General features: G+C 39.5%; 2 protein-coding genes across 2 annotated transcripts in view; both read left to right on the top strand.

Moving 5' to 3' along the window:
• Positions 1-12310: 12310 nt before the first annotated feature.
• On the top strand, positions 12311-15725 carry LOC108578835 (facilitated trehalose transporter Tret1-like). The gene is made up of 5 exons (XM_017942241.1): positions 12311-12444; positions 12815-12994; positions 13516-13712; positions 13988-14294; positions 14767-15725. Exons 1-5 carry the CDS (start codon positions 12369-12371, stop codon positions 15390-15392), a joined length of 1386 nt encoding a protein of 461 aa, XP_017797730.1. The 5' UTR covers positions 12311-12368; the 3' UTR covers positions 15393-15725.
• An 859-nt stretch (positions 15726-16584) lies between these two features.
• The window catches only part of LOC108578812, a 4707-nt gene continuing 2206 nt past the window's right edge, over positions 16585-19085 (top strand). Inside the window, exons 1-3 of the mRNA XM_017942210.1 lie at positions 16585-16832; positions 17137-17397; positions 18557-18609. Of these exons, the coding sequence (XP_017797699.1) occupies positions 16585-16832; positions 17137-17397; positions 18557-18609 (562 nt within the window). The remainder of the gene's footprint in view (positions 16833-17136; positions 17398-18556; positions 18610-19085) is intronic.

Raw genomic sequence — 19085 nt, 5'->3', positions numbered from 1 at the left:
AATTTACGGTGCTTGAAAATAATACCACGCCGGGTTGTATTAAAATTGAACACTGTAAAGGACGAGTCTCTTAGTACTTCTCTGTTACCTTCCTAATCGTGTTAACTGCGAAACGAACTCAAACAGACTCCTTCCGCCTGTTTATCCCTTTCACCGAGACATCGCAAACAACGAAAAGAACAAACAATACGTGCGTTAAAAAAAAAAGAAAATTGAAAGTCGACGAGTTTTCGCGTTAATTTCAACTACTCGATGAAAGAGCAATATTCCTTTCTTCGATCTATGCTCGAAATATATATATATATATATTCATAGCAGCTCCGTTTCCAAGCTAGTTTCCAACTTTGATATTAAATTCCCGGGAAATGGACTCGCAACGATACGCACCGAGGGATCGCGCGTCGAGAAATAAAGCAGTTTAAAAGTTATAAACAAGAGGGGACTAAAATTGTATTTAAACAGAAATGAAATTACAGGCAGAGCTCGTAAAGCTCTCTCCCTCTCTCGGCTCTCCCAAGCCTGGTTCTTCAGATTTGCAGGCTCAATTAAAAGAAAGGGCTATACTAGCTTGGTGGAAAATGAAAGAACGAAAAGACGTGAAGTGCTTGCGTTACGAAGGAACTGGATGGAAAGAAGAAAGGAAACGGAGAAGGACGAGGAAGAAAGGGAGAGAGAGGTTTTCACCGTTCAATTTGCTGCAATCGTATTCGTATTTTCGCACGAGTGTGCCAAAAGTGAACTGAGAGGAAAACTCAATTAACTTCCACGACGAACATACGAAATTTCATTTTTTTTTCTCTCCACGCTATTTAACGTGTAAGAGAGAGAGAGAGAGCTATAGGTAAAGCTGTTCTCAATTATCTCCCACCAAGGATCCCGGGTAATTAATAAAACCTCGTCATAGATGAAGACTTTGCCAGGAGAGAAGACCTTAAAATTCTCAGACACGACCTCAAAGACGAAAGATCTCCCGGCGTCGAAGATGCGACAAGTGCATTTCTGCCGCTTCACGAGAAGCATCTTCATCCCCCGCGTGTCCTCGGGAATAGGAAAACGTCGTTTTATTCCACGGGAATCGCTGTACAAACGGGAGAAGAAGCGAAAAGAAGATCGCAGACCCCGCTGATACGAACTGTTCCCGCTCTTCAACCACCACCACTCTTCTACCTCCGTGTATATAACGCTTTTACAGGGCGTAGTTGAAAGAGTACGAAAGCGCTAACCTACATACCCATCCGCATGGCAAATCATATTCAGTTGGCAAAATGAAAACGGTCCGTGATACACGGGTTCCTACACCAACACTTCCATCCCACCCGAATGGAATACTTTGCTAACAGTGTCCGTGCACTCTTAGCCAGCGTTGATAAAACGATGCGCCAAACGTGGCTTTCGTAGGAACATCGAGAAGCGTCGAGTATAGAACGAAGGAGGGAATCGAAGAATTTTACGTCACGCGAAATTCCTAGACATTTGTCCTAGAGAAAACTTCCTCCAACTCTTCTATTCTATCTATCGCTGACAAATCGTATTTGACCGGGAGATATTCGTCGGTTCGAGAAGGTTTTTATCACGCGGCTTGATCAGAGGAATCGACGACAAACGTGTAACTAGGGAGGTAGGAAAGTGATAGATGATAGGCGGAAAAGGAAAGGTAGGGCGTTTCGTCCTGGACCTCGACGCTATCTAGGAGACCCGTGCCTTAGACGCGGAAAGGACTCAGGTCGGAAGGTGTATGTTAATGCCCGTGGTTATGGCGATGAACTTTCGAGCCTTGTAGTGCTTGCACGATGTTGTGCCGTCTGGATAATGATTCGAAAGACCACCCAATATGATTGGGACTTGTAGATTGAACTGGTTGCTCCTTGGTTCTCCTTGTGGTGGTTCTACGACTCCTCGGCCTGACTCTCCGACGTCGGACCTCCGTGAGAGGGAATTTTTGTTAGGACACGCTGCTTGGTTAACGGTGAACAATTGCATTTGCCAATCAGCGTGTCTAGTATCATCTTCACCTCCCTTCCAGTGCGCCCTTAGCGCGTTGTCACCTTGGAAGGGATGGACGGAAAGTCCCAAAAATCTGGAACTTCCTCCGGGTGACTCATTGGCAAGCGGACCGTTACATACAGATATGCCGTTTATGGCATGTTCGTAGGCAATTGAGCGCGAGGGACACAAATTACTAAAAATCTAGCAAAGCAATTCTAGTGACCCTCGGAGGAGGTAACGAGACCCGTGCAAGCAATAAACGAAAATCCTCAACTAAAAAATAACCGTTCCCGGTCGATCGTGCCATAAACCGTTTCTACAGAAAACCTAACAGTGTATATACATACAAATAGGAGTCTTTATGAGGACTAGCGAGAACTCGTGGTTAGTCCCTCCCTATGGTGGCAGAGGGCCGCTACAGATTAATTGGTTCGTAAGGTGTACTAGAAGGTGCGATACTATTTCTGAGCGGAGAAAAAGTTTGGCGAAAGTTTGGAACTATCGAAACGACTGGCAGGCGTGGAAGAAAGTTTCTCGAAAGGGGGAGAAGGAAGAATTTTGGTGGAGAAGGGAACGTCGAAAGGGAAGTGTGTAAGACCTTCTGTCGGTTCGTAGCCCTTTGAGCTTGAATATTGATCCCAAAAGGCTGTTATAGCTCGCGTTTTACTACTTCTCCTGTTTACACTGTTGGCGGGGCATGTAAAAGTTCGCCGCAACGTTATATCGCGGAGGGGGATTTAATACGGTGAAGGATTGTTATTATCTGCGATAGAATAACGTTAAGTTATTCCAGTATACATGGAAAACGTTCAATAAACACGCGAGCAACATACTGTTGCGGCTTATTGATTTTTAAATTGCAGCTATATATGGCGGCGCGTTAACAGCCCTTCATTTTACTGTCGTTACAGATAATTAGAGGCGGCTGTTGCAAAGAAATCTGTGAATGATAAGGTTTCCGAAAATGTGCGTGTAAAAATGGTACGATTGTACCTCGGAGCCTGATGTTTCTCCTTGGAAAAAATAATTCACGCGAGAGGGAGAAGAAAGGGTCTCTGTGAATTGCAATTTTTAGTATGCGTTTTATAAGAGATAAAGAAAGTGGATGGATTTAACGCAAAGCTGAGAGGAAGATGTCACGTCTCGTGGGAAGATCAAACACTTCTCCACGATGTGGATTTTTTGGACAAAGGAAGAATTAGGAAATTTCATATATTGTAACAACGAAGTAAAATGAAATACGAGAATACCTAAATAAGAATAAAAAATATATTACACTGTTGAAAAATCTTGAAAATAAATAATATGTGGCGACCGCCACGGGGGGGCCACGCACTTAGGCCTGGCGACTCTTGGCCCTCGAGGCGAAGAATCGAGAGATGTTTTTCCAAACATCTCCGAGTTTCTTCGTCCTCGATGACAAGAGTATTACCTAGGCAATGCAGGCCCGCGCATTCACTTCCTGGGACCTTCCCAGGGAAAAGGGGCTACTTAAGGGAGCCCCGAAAAAGGCACGAGGCCTTTTGTCGTAGAGCTTCTCTGCACGCGCATCATGTAGTTTACATTTGAAATTAGCTTAAACATTACGTTTGAATAAATATATTTTTGTTACCCACTTTGCGAGTAATCATTTGCACCACGTCACTTCCAAAAGTACATAAATAATTCAGGATTGTGGTTTCGTCCACGTGTTCCACACGTGTAAAGTGTGCCAATAAAATCGATAGAATTTTAAACGACATCGATACCTCCCCCTTCGATAAACTCAACATGCGGTAATTAACAATCGAAGTAAAAAATCCATCGACTGTTCGAAACGAGCAGTACGACGAATTATAAAGTGGTTAACACTAAAATAGGTCGGCCAATCGGGTTAAGGGATTTTCCTGGCAGCAGATATTGCAAGAGGAAGGTTGGACAACATTATGGAACACAATTAAGTCCGTAAATAGACACAGATTACCTCCTCGCAGCGAAATCAACCAGCGAAAAAGAAGACAAAAAAAAGGAAAAAGGCATTATGGCAAAATGAAGCCAACGAGAGAAAGAATGTACGTTATATACACGTCGATGGAATTATTGAAATCTGAAGACTTGGTAATTAGAGCGTAATTATTTCTTGTAATTAACTCCATTGTTAATCAAAGAGATGTTCGCCCTACAAAAATATCCCAGATGAGAGGAGACAAAATGTAAGACACCTCTGAATGTTCAGCATTATGCTTACTCAACGAGGTAAGCGAAAACGAAAGAAAGATTATGTTGAAAAATTTATGTTTCACAACTTTTACGAAATGTTCCATGCATCTTTTTTTGGGGGGAGGGAAGTTATGTACATTTATCAACACCTTATGTAAAATCCAGAAAGCTTCCTCTGTACTCTACTTCAAAAGCTTCCCCGGCAGAGAAAAGAGAAAAGAATGTAATGCAAATCTGTTAGAAAGTTGGTAGGTCATTTCTTACGCTCGATACTTTCTGAATAATGGCAACCCTTAAAACAGTCTTAAGCGAGTTTTCACGGAGGAATCTATCTCGTCAAAGGACCGCCCTTTAACATAGATGCAAATTTCGTTATATTCATCCTTCGCTAATTACCCTGTGGAATTAATGAACCTGAATTCCTTGTTGTCAATGAACAGTAAACTCGCGTAACAGGATCAGGTTACTTAACTTAATGTAATTGACTTCTGAAAGGTAAAATAAGTTACCTATTTCCAGACTCTGTAACTTCCGTTGGCTGAATGAAAAATCTAACATTCCCGTTTACGTTTTCTGTATTATACAGGGTGCTGAGGAAAAATTATTTTGTCTGTGAAAACCAGCTGAAGAGAGCTCTAAAAACCTGTTGACAATGATTTTAGACAAATGGAGACTCTTTGTGGAGAAAATATATTAGTTCTGTTTCTTTAAAAAAGTTACTTCCTTAAAAGTGTTAATATCCTTTCAAAAATATCTCCTTTTCTCTGAAAACTACCTGAAGATGATTCTAAGAATCTGTTGACAATGATTTTAAACAAATGTAGACTCTGAAGACAAGATATATTAGTTATGTTTCTTTAAAAAAGTTACTTCCATAAAAGTGTTAATATCCTTTCAAAAATATCTCCTTTTCTCTGAAAACTACCTGAAGATGATTCTAAGAATCTGTTGACAATGATTTTAAACAAATGTAGACTCTGAAGACAACATATATTAGTTCTGTTTCTTTAAAAAAATGTTAATATCTTTTCAAAAATATTCCTGAGAGGTCTCTGAAAACTACCTGAAGAAGATTCCAAGAATCTGTTGACAATGATTTTAAACAAATGGAGACTCTTTGTGGACACAATATTAGTTCTGTTTCTTTAAAAAAGTTACTTCCATAAAAGTGTTAATATCCTTTCAAAAATATCTCCTTTTCTCTGAAAACTACCTGAGGATGATTCTAAGAATCTGTTGACAATGATTTCAAACAAATGGAGACTCTGAAGACAAGATATATTAGTTCTGTTTCTTTAAAATAAGGTTAGTACCATAAAAGTGTTAAAATCTTTCCCAAAATATTTCCTTTTCTCTGAAAACTACCTGAAGAAGATTCCAAGAATCTGTTGGCAATAATTTCAAACAAATCTCTTTGAAGACAAAACACACTTCTTAATATAATAAATTGTGTTATCATTTCTGTCTCTCTAGAACAGTTACTTCCACAAAAGAGTTAATATTCTTTCAAACACCCCAAACCAAGAAAATCCCTACAGGTGTGTAAAAACAAAGATAAAACACATTCCCTAACACAACACACTATTAACTATTCCATTTCCCTAAAAAACCTACTTGCACAGAATACTTAATACTCCTTCGACTACCCGAAAGATAAAAGAAAATCTCCACAGGTGTGCAAAAACATTCCTCAAATTTTACCATAATACTCCTTCCTCTAACCTAACCTAACCTAACCTAACCAAAGAAAGTAAAAAAAAAAGGAGATCGTTACAGCAATCTTGTTTAAACCAACAGCTCACGTTCTACCTCCCACCTCATAAGTCTCCAAATAATGTTGACTTTCAATTTACATTCTCCAATAATTCAATTCCGTGTGCAGTTATGCAGGGCTACCTATGCCCGCAACGTATGTCACGTACACAGCTGAACACGTGTTACGTGAACCAGTACTGTATAAAGGGTTGTAGTGGAGAACGGATTTGAGAGACGGCAGGAGGAACTGGAATGTCGCCAGCTTTCCATGTTCGATGATTTCACATTAAACTTTCAATGTACGGGGTTCTCCCTCGCTTCTCGCTACTCCCGAACGACAAACGAAGGTTTAGCAAAACGGCGATAAACCGGCAGTTTTATTAAAGGCGCCCTTTTTTTTTTCCACGCGAGAACATTTCCATCGTTACATTATGAAGAAGACACTACGCGGAAGTTGCTTTATATAGGCCGTTCGCGTTCATAAAGGAGTAATAAATGCTTCAACTCTCGCGCGACTAGGAAACACTTTGCACCAAGAGAGAAAAAGAGAGAGGGAGAGAGAGGACAGCGTTTCTGTTTGAACAGTCCGCTATAAACTTTTTTCCTATAAATATTTAAATGTATGGTAATTGAGGGTTGAAGATAATGGCGAGGAAGTTTCGAGGAAGCTTCTAATATTAGAGATAGCTCTAAGCTGCATGTGCCACTAAATGTTGATAACTGTTGCTGTTAGGATAAGTCAAATCTTGTGCTATGTGCTTTTATGGAAGTACAATTGAAATTGTGTACTTGGAAATTTGTTATTTCTGTGATGTGAGTTGTAGCGTTTAAGGAGTAGGTTAATGTTTATTAACAGGGAGTGTTTATATAAAATACTTTAGTAAATCTGTTATAAAATTTGTAGTAGTTTGTGTAGTTTTTGGTGTGTGTTGGTTTTTATGGAGTTGGGTTCACAATGTGTCTAGCTCTAAACAGACTGTTCTCCTTGGAATCTTGGGTTTTTTTCCCTTGCAAAGTTTAATTTGTACAAATCAATCTGGCTAGTATATTTTCATAAATAAAAAATGAAAACTTTTTGTGCAACAGACTTAACAGAGTCTTATATTCTTTTTACCCTTTCAAACTCTAATTTGTACAAATTAATCACATAACCTATCTAATTTATAATACTCTCAATAAAGAATATTTTCATAAAAAAGAAATGGAAACTTTTTGTGCAACAAACTTAACAGAGTCTTATATTCTTTTTACCCTTTCAAACTCTAATTTGTACAAATGAACAACATAACCTATCTATAATTTATTATACTTTCAATAAAGAATATTTTCATAAAAAAGAAATGGAAACTTTTTGTGCAACAGACTTAACAGAGTCTTATATTTTTTTTACCCTTTCAAACTCTAATTTGTACAAATGAACAACATAACCTATCTATAATTTATTATACTCTCAATAAAGAATATTTTCATAAATAAAAAACGGAAACATTTTGTGCAACAGACTTAATAAGACATTTCTACTAAAATACACTGTTAAATACAATTAAGATGTCACATTTCCAAACAATTCAAATCCGTGGATCACCGAAAGAAATAAATGAATCACGAAATGAAAGAAAGAAACGGCACGTGTACCTGTTAATTTTTCCTCAAAGTTCAACTCCTACAAAACACGCCTTACATCTTTGCCAAACTGATAAAACTGTTTGCACAGAGTGTGATCCCTTAATTATGTTTAGCAGCATATATCAGCCGCCGAGTGTCTTAAAAAAAACGCGTGTGACAAGTACTCACATGTCTGTGATGGGCCGGAGTAACGTGCGCAGCACACGTAATCCTCGTCAAAACGGCGACAAAAACGGCACACACTCGGAACACTGATCGAGCACACCGAAACCAGTTCACTTCAGTCGAATAATAATCGCACGAGAACATCTACAACTACGCCATAGGATCCCATCCCGTGGATCAGCGGAAAAGAAAAGTCATCTGGTCTCCATCCTCCTCTCCCCTCCCTTCCTCTCACGCCATTCCCCCTCGCCAATGTTTATCTCTGACCGTAAAACAGTTCACCGTAACATAATAACCAAGCGTGCACGCTTGTGTACGTATGCGTGTGTGTGTGCATATACACAGTCGTTACAGCAACATGATAAAAAGAAAAAAAAAAATCATCGAGGACGAAAAAAAATAGGCACGCCGCGCAGCGTCACTCTTCCCCTTTTTTGCAACCGTGTTGTCTACAGTTTGACGCGCCAAGTTCGATCGTCCATGATTGTACCCGTCATTTCCCGCGTTTCAAACGCGAATAAATTTAACTAAGTGGTGGATCTTGCCCACGATCCCGGGACTCGCCCCTTCGCTGGCCGCTTGTCGTCAATCGCACCGCCCATCTCCCATCTCTTTACGTTTAAAACGACGATAAACTCGGAGTCCGTTGGAAAATCGCGTACGAAGAATGATCCGCCGCGAGGTGGCCACGAAACGAGGTTAATGGCACTCGAGATGTTCCAACACAGCCTGTTTGTTCCCTCGGACACGTCGTTTCCCCCCGATCAGCTGCACCAATTCTCACTGATTCGTTCGAGAATACCATACGGTGGGTTATACGTAAAAGTAACGTGAACACGGCCACTTAATCGCACAGGATACCCGTGAACGTCGCTTTCCACCAACAGCAGGGACGGCACTTATGGTAACCCACTTTCCAGCGACATCGTTTTTTTTCATTCCACCACGATTCACCACGAACAACGTTGACGACACCTCCAGTTTCCACGGTTCCGATGACAGTAACCGGTGATTCGATCGTTGAAAACCCCGTTCACAGTCAATTTCCAGGTATGTGACACTCGAAGACGACCAGCTGACAGCATCGAGATTGCGACGAGGAAAACAGCCCTCGCCTTGCTCCATTTACCATCGCTTTTAACGGATCATCTTATCACCATTACCTCTCCATACACCGTTCCCGATCGTCCCTCGAATATAACGACAACTCCGTGCACATTATGAACGATCCACCGCTATACGAAGCACGAAAACAGCGAACGTGCGACGAGAGTGGTGCACACATCGAATAACCTCGCGCAGTCAAAATGGTGGACGACACTCCCGTGTTCCGCTTTAACTCGGTCGCCCGCCGCGTCCTCGTCCTCTTCGCTCGGTTGATAATCGTCGATCCACCGCACAGTTGCTGTACAATACACGCCAACAGCACCGATATTAGACGGAATCACACTAACGAACGATTTAGAATGGTGAGATACGATCGAGCAGAGTGCACTGGAACCGCCTTCTGGTGCACAACACAACACAGCACCTCCTAACGCGTAAAGTGGACCACCCGGCTGGCGCGTCCTTACATCCGTTTCCACGGTCGCGTGTCCCTTCACCGATGTCCCTTAGCGGCTGGGGAACGATAAGTAGGGTCCGAAAAGGGCCTCGGCCCGGTCACCTGATCGTGGCGTGGAAAAAAGCTCCACGAAAGACGGCAGCGTCGACAGGCTCCTCGCTGAGGGCATTCCAGCGCAGGCAGGGTGGACCGAAACGAACGCCGCGCCATCTGGCGACTAAGCCGTTGACCCGACAACTGGCATGGCCGCGCAACCAACCCTCGCGTCAATAACAATCGAATCGTACCGTGTCTTGCTGCAACGTTCGTATCGTGGCAAGCCAACGTCATCCTCCTGCTAGCCGATACTCGTCATACCTGGAATAATACCGATCGCACGTGATCGGGGATAATGTTGTTCGTTTCCCTTTGCGTCCGATTTCGTGCGTTTTCGATTAACCGCGCACCGAACAACAGGGGCGGCTGCGCGATTCGGACTGAGCGCAGCTTCGCATGGGAACCGCGACCCGATGGCGGAAACACACGAGACTATACGAACGCGGCTTCCCTGAACAATCTCGTCGATTGTCGAGACACCTGGTCACCGTGTAGCGAACTTTCAATGGACCGCGCTGTCGATTTAAGGGAAGAAGAGTATCGTATGGTCAGACAGTGACCTGTTGGTACGGAAATGGGAACGAGCTGTGATATAAAACTGTGATATAAATAAAGACAACGGAATAAATGAAAATTTGTTTTTGAACCGACGATTAACATTTCTTTAAACCCGGTTATCGCATTGTGGAAATGTATTTTCAAATTTTACCATTTCTCAATTAAGTAAAAATTAAAATATTCTTTATTTTCTTCTTTTATTTTCCATAATTTTTCCTTTATTTTTTCCCTTAATCACGGAATTGGTTACTGCGTTAAAAAAAATTTACTTCCTTGTATAAATCGAAATAAAATTTTTAAATACCACCGCAGCAAATCTTTCTTCACCTTCGATTGAACAAACAGATCACAGAAATGATCAGATGTATTGAAATATTATGATAATTGTGTAAATGGTCAAAGTTACGAAACAGGATTGTATTAAAAATTTACTTTGACATATGCGCGGTATCGTAATATTTAAAATTCATATCACGCATTTCCTCTTCTTCTTCTCCATAGTCTACTGAAACTTCCTCCCCCTTAGATACCTGAAACATTATTTTAAATTGCCCTTCTCTTGCTCAAAAGTGGAAAAGTTTCTATTTATATGAAATGATCCTATCAGATGTTGCAAAAGCAAAAAATAATAACATACTTTTTTTCAAATTACTGTACCATATTATTTTTGTTAATCTTATTTCTACTTGCACTAAAAGATGTCCTAATATTTCTAATTACGAAAGAGCAACAAAGTAGGAGAACGATGAAATATGAAAATTTTAGTAACAGCACATACTGGTTCTTCAATCAAAGACCGGAAATAATTCAGCTCATTATCTTTCTCTAATTGCCACCGACTACGCTCTTGACATCTTCTATAATTTAACAACCAGAATCCGAGATAACCGACTGGGTCACAAGGTTTCCTTGATACAATTTCCTTAATTGCCATTTTCAATGGTAATTTAAAACATTTCCTTAGCCATTTACCATCAAAAGACAATTCTAATTCATCCGTTACGCTAGTGGAACATTGTATTTCACTTTCTTCTCCTTCTTCTTCTTCTTCGTCTTCCATTCTTTCGTCAATATCATCTTTGAAAATGTAATTACTTTTTTATAATATACCGACGTGATCGCTGTTTCTGTACTTTTCCAATTAACATTTTATGGTACACTAACGTTTAAAATAATCATCGTAAACGTGTACCTTGAAATATATTATTTAACTTACTAAAGACCTTTTTAAGAGTTTCGTCAACTTTTTTATCAGTATCACTGCCATTATAATCTTCAAAAATTTTCCTAGCCTTATCGTTCGTCTCGTTACATTTTTCTGAGCTCGAGATTAATGGTAAGCAACCTAATTGACTATGAGCTGGCATCAATGCTGTCAATATCTCTTTCGCAGTTACTTTCCTGGTGATATTACGACAAAATAATTTTTACGATAAAATAAAAATAAAAATGAAATATAACAGATAATTAAAATTGTATCTGTATGCGATAAAATGACTGAAAATGAGTTTATTTCACCTTCTCTCTGAATGAACGCTAACTCTTTGTTCGATTTTCTTCGCGAAAACGTTCAAAGGATCTGGAACACTCGTATCGCTCGACACCGACTGTTCCTTCTTCATTTTCAGCGATTTTAATTCTGAAATTAAGAAATACTTTATTACAGTGAAACCGGTGAAAATATGACATTAATAATATATGAGTTAATAGTACCACTTCTTATACTATATACATTGAATTTTGCAGTGAAACAACCTTGAATTACAAATTTCATTCAGCCAAATTAACGGTACTCGCATTTGTCAAGCATATAGGGTGTATCGTGAAAAAACAATTTTCTGTTTTCTAGGAAATTAATTAAAAATAGTCTGTGAGAAAATATCACGTAACACTCTCTACATGAAGCGCAAAGTTTTCAAACACATTTCTACACAGCTTTTTATGTACGAAATAATTATAATTGTACCATAGCGTTCTCTCTACATCCTATAATGTATCTGGGACAATTCCACGGTGACGAGTCAATCCTCCACGTAGCAGCAATAAATTTCGAAACAGTGACTCTTAATATTGTCATTAGCTATTTGTGACGTGATCTCGCGATAACGGTGCAGAACTGCCAATCACGGATAGCTAATGTTTACGTCGACCGATGTTTTTCAGGAATGATTAACACCATGTTCCGATTATAAACAGAAAAGGATAGTCGAAGATAAGAAAAATATAACCGTAGAAATTTCCGCGATAACACATTTTTATGCGCCACGCTCGGAGACAAACACATGCTGCATACATAATGATCAAACTCTTCTTCCTGATAGAAGTTTCATGAACTACATGAGTCAGTTCGGGAAACTTCAGCGGACTAGGTAAGGCAGGCATTACATCCTGCACATCTCGTCTAACACCCAGGACCGAGATGCCTGACGAGAGCCTGAAGAAAGATGTGGTTAAAAAGATCACTATCTGGCCACAATTACTGGCTACCGGTACACGTGAGTATACTGAAGCCTAACATCACCGTTAAAACGATTAAGAAAAAAATATTTGAACAATCTTAAATGAATTTGCATACACGTGAGCAAACATTTCCTGATTTATATCACTAACGAATAGGTTGAATTTGAATAAATCAATATTCATAGAACAGAAAATTGTTTCATCACAATGTCATCTGATAGTTCAAGTGCACGATGTTTGCCTAACATGAAACTTGATCAAAACGCTATAGCACCAATCCCTAGCGCATCAAAATGCGCCGTATCCCGTGCATCAAGGCGCTTGCAGACCTATATGTCTATGAATAAGCTAATGAAATTACTCTCGCATCCGTTGACACAACTGTTTCATGGCCTTCTGTGACAGTCAGCCTAGCTGTTATCGGAAGTGGTCTCGCGAATGGTTGGGCATCGCCGTACTTGGCTCAACTGACATCAACGGAAGCGAACGTGCCTTTGAGACTGACAGATACCGAAGCGTCCTGGGTAGCATCCCTTTTAAATCTTGGTCGGCTCGCTGGCGCTTTGCTCAGTGCACTGTGTCAAGGTAAGGTCGTTTCCTCACTGTCAGAAAATTCATCCGGTCAGATCCGTTAATTTACACTGTCCGATGGTACTTTACAAAGGACATATACATACTTGAACTTGAGAAACGTTCGTTTGAACCCTTGTTCTTGAATATTACCAGGAAATGTTGAGTGAACTTTTCGAAAATTAATTACACACGTAGATCGTGCTTGATCCGATCGAACCTCTCTTGCAGCACATGATCAAGTGACCAAGCAAGGCGAAGAATGGACGATCAACATTGTTAATCGAGAATTGAATAAGAACAAGGCAGCCACGACTCAGCACTCACATGTAGAAAAACATGATACGAAATTGTGGTACGTAGCAAAACTGAATGCAAAACGAAAGTAATGGTAATATCGTTAGAAAAATCAGTGTTGAGAAAGAAAGATACACTTTTAGAATTCAATGATCCCAGTAAACGATCATCAGTTCTGAGTTGTGGTGATCTTGTTCTCAGGTAAATCTAACTTTAACATGTCGCAACATCATCTTCAGAGTATATTGGACGGAAGAAAGTGCTTCTACTTGGTGGTGTACCATTGGCAGCCAGCTGGGTATTCAGCATTTGTGCCACATCGGTCATGTGGCTCTACACGTCCAGGTTTTGCTCGGGAATCGGGTCGGGGATGATATGGTCTGCTTTATCTCTATATCTAAGCGAGATCGCCAATCCGAAAATTCGTGGATCACTGGTAAATTCTTGTTACTTCTATCCTCGCATCACGTAAAACTCTAAAGAAAATTCTCCGCTATCGAAATAAATGGAAAGAAAAGATCGTTCAATCGAGTAAACGATTAACAATTTTTATAAAGAAGAAAATTAACTCGACGTTCTTATCTTCTCGTACAAATTAAATTGGCTAAAACGATTCTCTTAAAGCGGTGCAATTTTTTTCTTTTCATCCATACGAATATTCTCAATCAGATTTCCTATCCGATAAAGTGATACTTGTGATCACGTCTTCAGATATCCATGAACGTGAATGCGTCTTCCTTTGGTTTGTTCTTGGGCAATTCAATAGGACCTTATTTGTCCATGGAGATGTTCGGTTACGTGAGTCTCGTTCCGAATATTCTCTTCATAATCCTCTTCAGTTTGATACCCGAATCACCCTACCATTATCTCCTGCATGGGGATATCGACAAGGCCGAAGAATCCTTGAAGTGGTTTAGGCGAGAAGCTGACGTCAAAGCCGAGATGCGAGATCTTCAAGAATTCGTCGACGGGGCTGAAACTAATATTTTCATAAAGTTCAAGGAATTTCTTATACCAAGTACCCATGATTCTGTTCTTTCTCTCTCTCTCTCTCTCTCTCTCTCTCTCTCTCTCTCTTTATCTCTCTTTCTTTCTTCTCTCTTTTGCTTAAACGTTGCCGTAACATAAGTTATAATACAAAAGAGTTTCACCACCGTTTACCGTCAGCAACTTGAATTCCTCGCAGAAATTCCGTGTTTCGCCGCTAACACTTCGCTCTCGATATAATTATTAAATATTCAAAATTGTTCCCGCGAAAATTAATATCAGTTAAGCCGACGTTCATCGTATCTATTAAACGCGGTATTCCGTAGTTTAGTCTCCCCTCTTTTCGAATATCTGCAAACTAATCGTGAACAACTTTAGAAAGCTTCTTCGTACCTATCCCTTGTGTTCCCGGTACGTAATGAAAATTTTAAGCATCGAACTTAAGAAAGTAATAAGGATAGCGATACGACCAGCTAACAATTTTTTCCTCTGCTTTATTTCAGAAAATTTAAAGAAAGCCCTCGTCGTGGTCGGTGTCTACGTGTTCTCCTATCTCAGTGGATACAGCGCGCTGACATCCTACGCAGAGATCATTCTGACGAAAAGCGAAATCACCGTGAGACCAAGCCTCGTGGTGATGATCCTTGGATTTTCTACGATCATCGCTGGTTTATCAGCCACGTTGCTCGTCGACAAATTGGGCAGAAGATGTTTCTTGATAATGTCCGGTATAGGAACGTCGTTGTCCTTGGCGCTGTTAGGGTTGCATTTTCATCTTCTCTCGTTGGAATTCGATCCTGCAACATTGACATGGTTACCGATAGTCGCTTTATTAACATTCAATCTGTCCATGTCTTCGGGGCTACAACCGATTCCAAGCACTCTGTTAGGTGAGATGTTCACGGCAAATATTAAAAACATGGCCTCGTTATGCGTATCTTCCAGCAACGCGGTATTGTCGTTTGTAAGTGCAAAAACGTATCAGCCCTATTTAGACTTGGTTGGTGACAAATTCGTGTACTGGAGCTACAGTATTTGCGTGCTATTCTCTGTACCGTACGTCTACTTTTTAATCCCAGAAACGGCGGGCAAAAGTCTGTTAGAAATACAGCGAGCGATAAAAAAGTGACAGTGTATCACACACTTTTTTTTTAACTTTATTTTGCAAAACGAAGAAATTATCTGCTTGTATAAAGTGTAATTTACCATTTCAAGACTCACTCATCCCCTGTTACATTTCACTTCATACATTTCCACGAAATAATGCTCAAAAATACACTAAATTAATTTAAATTCACTTTTTTATTATCACCACTATTATTGTACTTAATGTTATCGTAATATTGGTGAGCATCCCTTGGTAAGAGATCCATAAAAATATACGTGAAGAGAAGAAATCACAGAGATATATGCGCAATAGATAAAAAGCTCGATATCTAGAAAGAGACATCTCTGTTGGAAGAGAAGGGCTAAAGTATGATTATCATCAAACGTAAAGGTATATTTGATACTATTTGAAACGTTAACGCGATGAAACCTTATTTCTTCGAAGACACAATGCAGAAGTAATAGAAATAAAGAACCATTCTTTGATATCGTTTTTCTCGAACAATCTGTTCCAACTTTGTAAGTACATGCTTAGCGAGTTGAAAGTTTAATTTTGTTGCACGGGAAACTTTAATATCAATTTACGTATAGGCCTGAATATCTACTTACATCATCAACTATTCGTCAGACGGTATATCAGAAACAGATGAAGCAGGGAGCGACTCAGTTGCAGAATGATTACATTAATATTGCACACGGTTGCAGCGAAGGGGAAACGTAAATAAAACCTTATGTTTTACTATCTAGCCTCTAATAGTGTTATAAAGAATTCCCTGCTGGGAGACATTGGCGGCACATGTGAGAAAAAAGGTTTCGATCACAGGCACGCATGCAATTTCGCAAAAGGGAGAACATGAAAGAACCCTCTAAAACGTCGATCGACTATTATATACTACCGAATAAAATCCTGTGCGGTATGGCCGGTGTCTGGCCTATCGACGAGAAAAGTTCAACGCGTACCAAACTATTCGCATACTTTCGGCTGATATTCGGATTAGTGGCACTCAATAGCATGTTAGTGCCAGAAATTATGATGGTAATATCGAATTGGGGCAACTTAAGGATCCTAGCAGGCAAGTCTAAATAGAATTAATCCAAGTTCCAATCCATCCTATCTCGCGGGTACAATGAACTTCCACTTCCTTCTGAAACCAGGAGTAGGATGCGTTTTAACAACACTCGGGCAATCGTTATTCAAAACGATTTACCTAATAATGAGAAGGGATAAAACCTACAGACTTTACTACGAAATACGTGATCTGTGGCATTCTACCGACGATCCCAAAGAGAGACAGAACTTCGAAAATCTCGCTTATTGGGCAAGAACAATTACAATAGTCTTTTACTCGGCCTGCATGTGGAACGTGTTCACATTCACGTTTGCTGCGACCCACGATTATTTCATGATCGAATACAACATCAGCAACGCTGAAAAGAGCAAACACTTGCCCTTCGAAGTCTGGTAAAACTTGTCCTCTTCCACTTGATTATCTTGCTGTATTGGTCGTCGAATACTTTCAGTAGATTCCTAACTTTCAAGTCAGACCTAGCTAATCAAAACTAGTACTATCGAAGGCATTTCGTCAATATACTAGAGTTAACTAGCGTAGTTTGTTAGAATTATAAGATCGGGTTTTCGTGAAATTCAGGCTTTATCTGTAAAATATAAAAAACAAAAAATCATCGACATGAATTTCCTTATTTTATACGAAGTATACGAAATAGTTTAATTTCAATGTTTAATTTATGGTACCTAATGCTGCTAGGTATGGAACAGATATCACAGCATCTCCTCTCTTCGAAATCGCTTTCGTTTGTCAACTGATTGCGGTTGCATTTGTGGCCGCCTCAACCTCAGGCTTGGATGGATCATGTATGACCACGATTTTACACGTATCTGGACAATTCAAATTAATCAGTACGTGGGTCAGCAAAATGGGAGTAGAAACAAATGTCAAACCTGTTTATTCGCGAAAATTAGAAGTGGACCTGATCAAATGCATTCGTCATCACCAACGAATGATAAAGTAAGTGAGATCCTCTGCTATCTACCACGTTCGTCAGTTTGGTAACCAATTTCTCTCTCTCTCTCTCTCTCTCTCTCTCTCTCTCTCTCTCTCTCTCTCTCTCTTCTTTTGTCGCACCTTTAAACGCGTAATATTCGACACATTTAATGATACTGCTACTTTTATACAGCGTGGTGAATGATGTGAATAATTTATTTACTCCCATCGTTTTCGTACAACTTCTTACAAGCGGAATAGTAATTTGTTTAAGTGGATTCGCGGTTTTCGATAACGACGCCCGTACCGATATTCTGAAATACGTATCTTATTTGTCCTCGATTTGGTTGCAACTTTTGTTATGGTGTTTGCCCGGTGAAATTCTCGTTCAAGAGAGTTTAGAAATAGGACACGTAGTCTACTTAAATGTACCATGGTACAATTTGCCGCCAATTTACCAGAGAAAACTTTGCATGATGATCCTTAGGGCACAACAATATTGCAGCATCACGGCATTAACGTTTCGAACGTTGTCTATTCACACGTTAACGAGCGTGAGTGATTTTTTTTGCTAATTTTTATATACCGTAACACGATATATAATTATTCCCGGGTTAATGTAACCCCGTTTTCTTCGGTTTGTCGTAGCAACAATCTGTTCCCGCCAAATTATACCTATTCCCGCCAAATTATATATGTTCCCGCCAAATTATATATATTCCCGCCAAATTATATCTGTTCCCGCCAAATTATACCTATTCCCGCCAAATTATATATGTTCCCGCCAAATTATATATATTCCCGCCAAATTATATCTGTTCCCGCCAAATTATATCTCTTCCCGCCAAAAATTCTGGCGCGAAAAATGAATCGTACTATAACGTAAATAAAAATTTGTGTATTTTCCATAATATACTCCTAAGGATATTACCTGAAATTGTCCCGATGAAATTTAGTCGAAACGCGGCTTTGTCTGAATTATTTTTCGAATTTCGAATCGATCTTTGAGAAATTTATCAAATATCGACTTTCGATTTCAGGCATGCCATCGTGTGTTATTACATTAACCCAACAAATTTAGGAATTATAAAATATTTATAATAAAACGCTTCAAATGAAATGAATTTTTGCAAAATAATAATTGAATAACAATATGCATATTGAAACATAAACTTTATTTCAGGTATTCAATACAGCCGCTTCATATTTCACTTTGCTGCGACAAATGCAACAAAAGTAAACTCCAAATAGACGCTATACGCAATCTAAGATTTCACTCGTCTCGAAAAACAATCTCCATCGAAAATAGTCGAATATACATCTTAAAACGCATAGCATCCGCATATGATAGGTCAAAATATAATCTGTACCTAATTAAAAGAGTAAAACATAGTTTCTTATTATACCTGGCATTGTTCTTCCATAGAATATAAATGTTGCACGTAATATCCGGTATAAAGACCTTCGTCAATCGTGGAATACTAAACAGTCGTATGTATCAATTAATACACTATATCCAAGCTGTGTTCGCATGCAGAAACGTAAAACTTTATCCTATTATTTAAAAATTTGCAAATCTGACAGTTTCCCGTTCAAGTTTTAAAACGGGAAATTGGTACGGTAGCACGATTAAAAGTTATTTGGTCATTGTAATTATTATCCTTTCGTAGTGGTAGCACTGACGTTTGACTTTATATTTTGCGGGAAAACTT

The sequence above is a fragment of the Habropoda laboriosa genome, unplaced genomic scaffold (assembly GCF_001263275.1).
Source record: "Habropoda laboriosa isolate 0110345459 unplaced genomic scaffold, ASM126327v1 scaffold62, whole genome shotgun sequence".
NCBI classification, from domain to species: Eukaryota; Metazoa; Arthropoda; class Insecta; order Hymenoptera; family Apidae; genus Habropoda; species Habropoda laboriosa.
The sequence above is the reverse complement of the archived record's forward strand: the minus strand, read 5'-3'. Positions and strand labels throughout refer to the sequence as shown.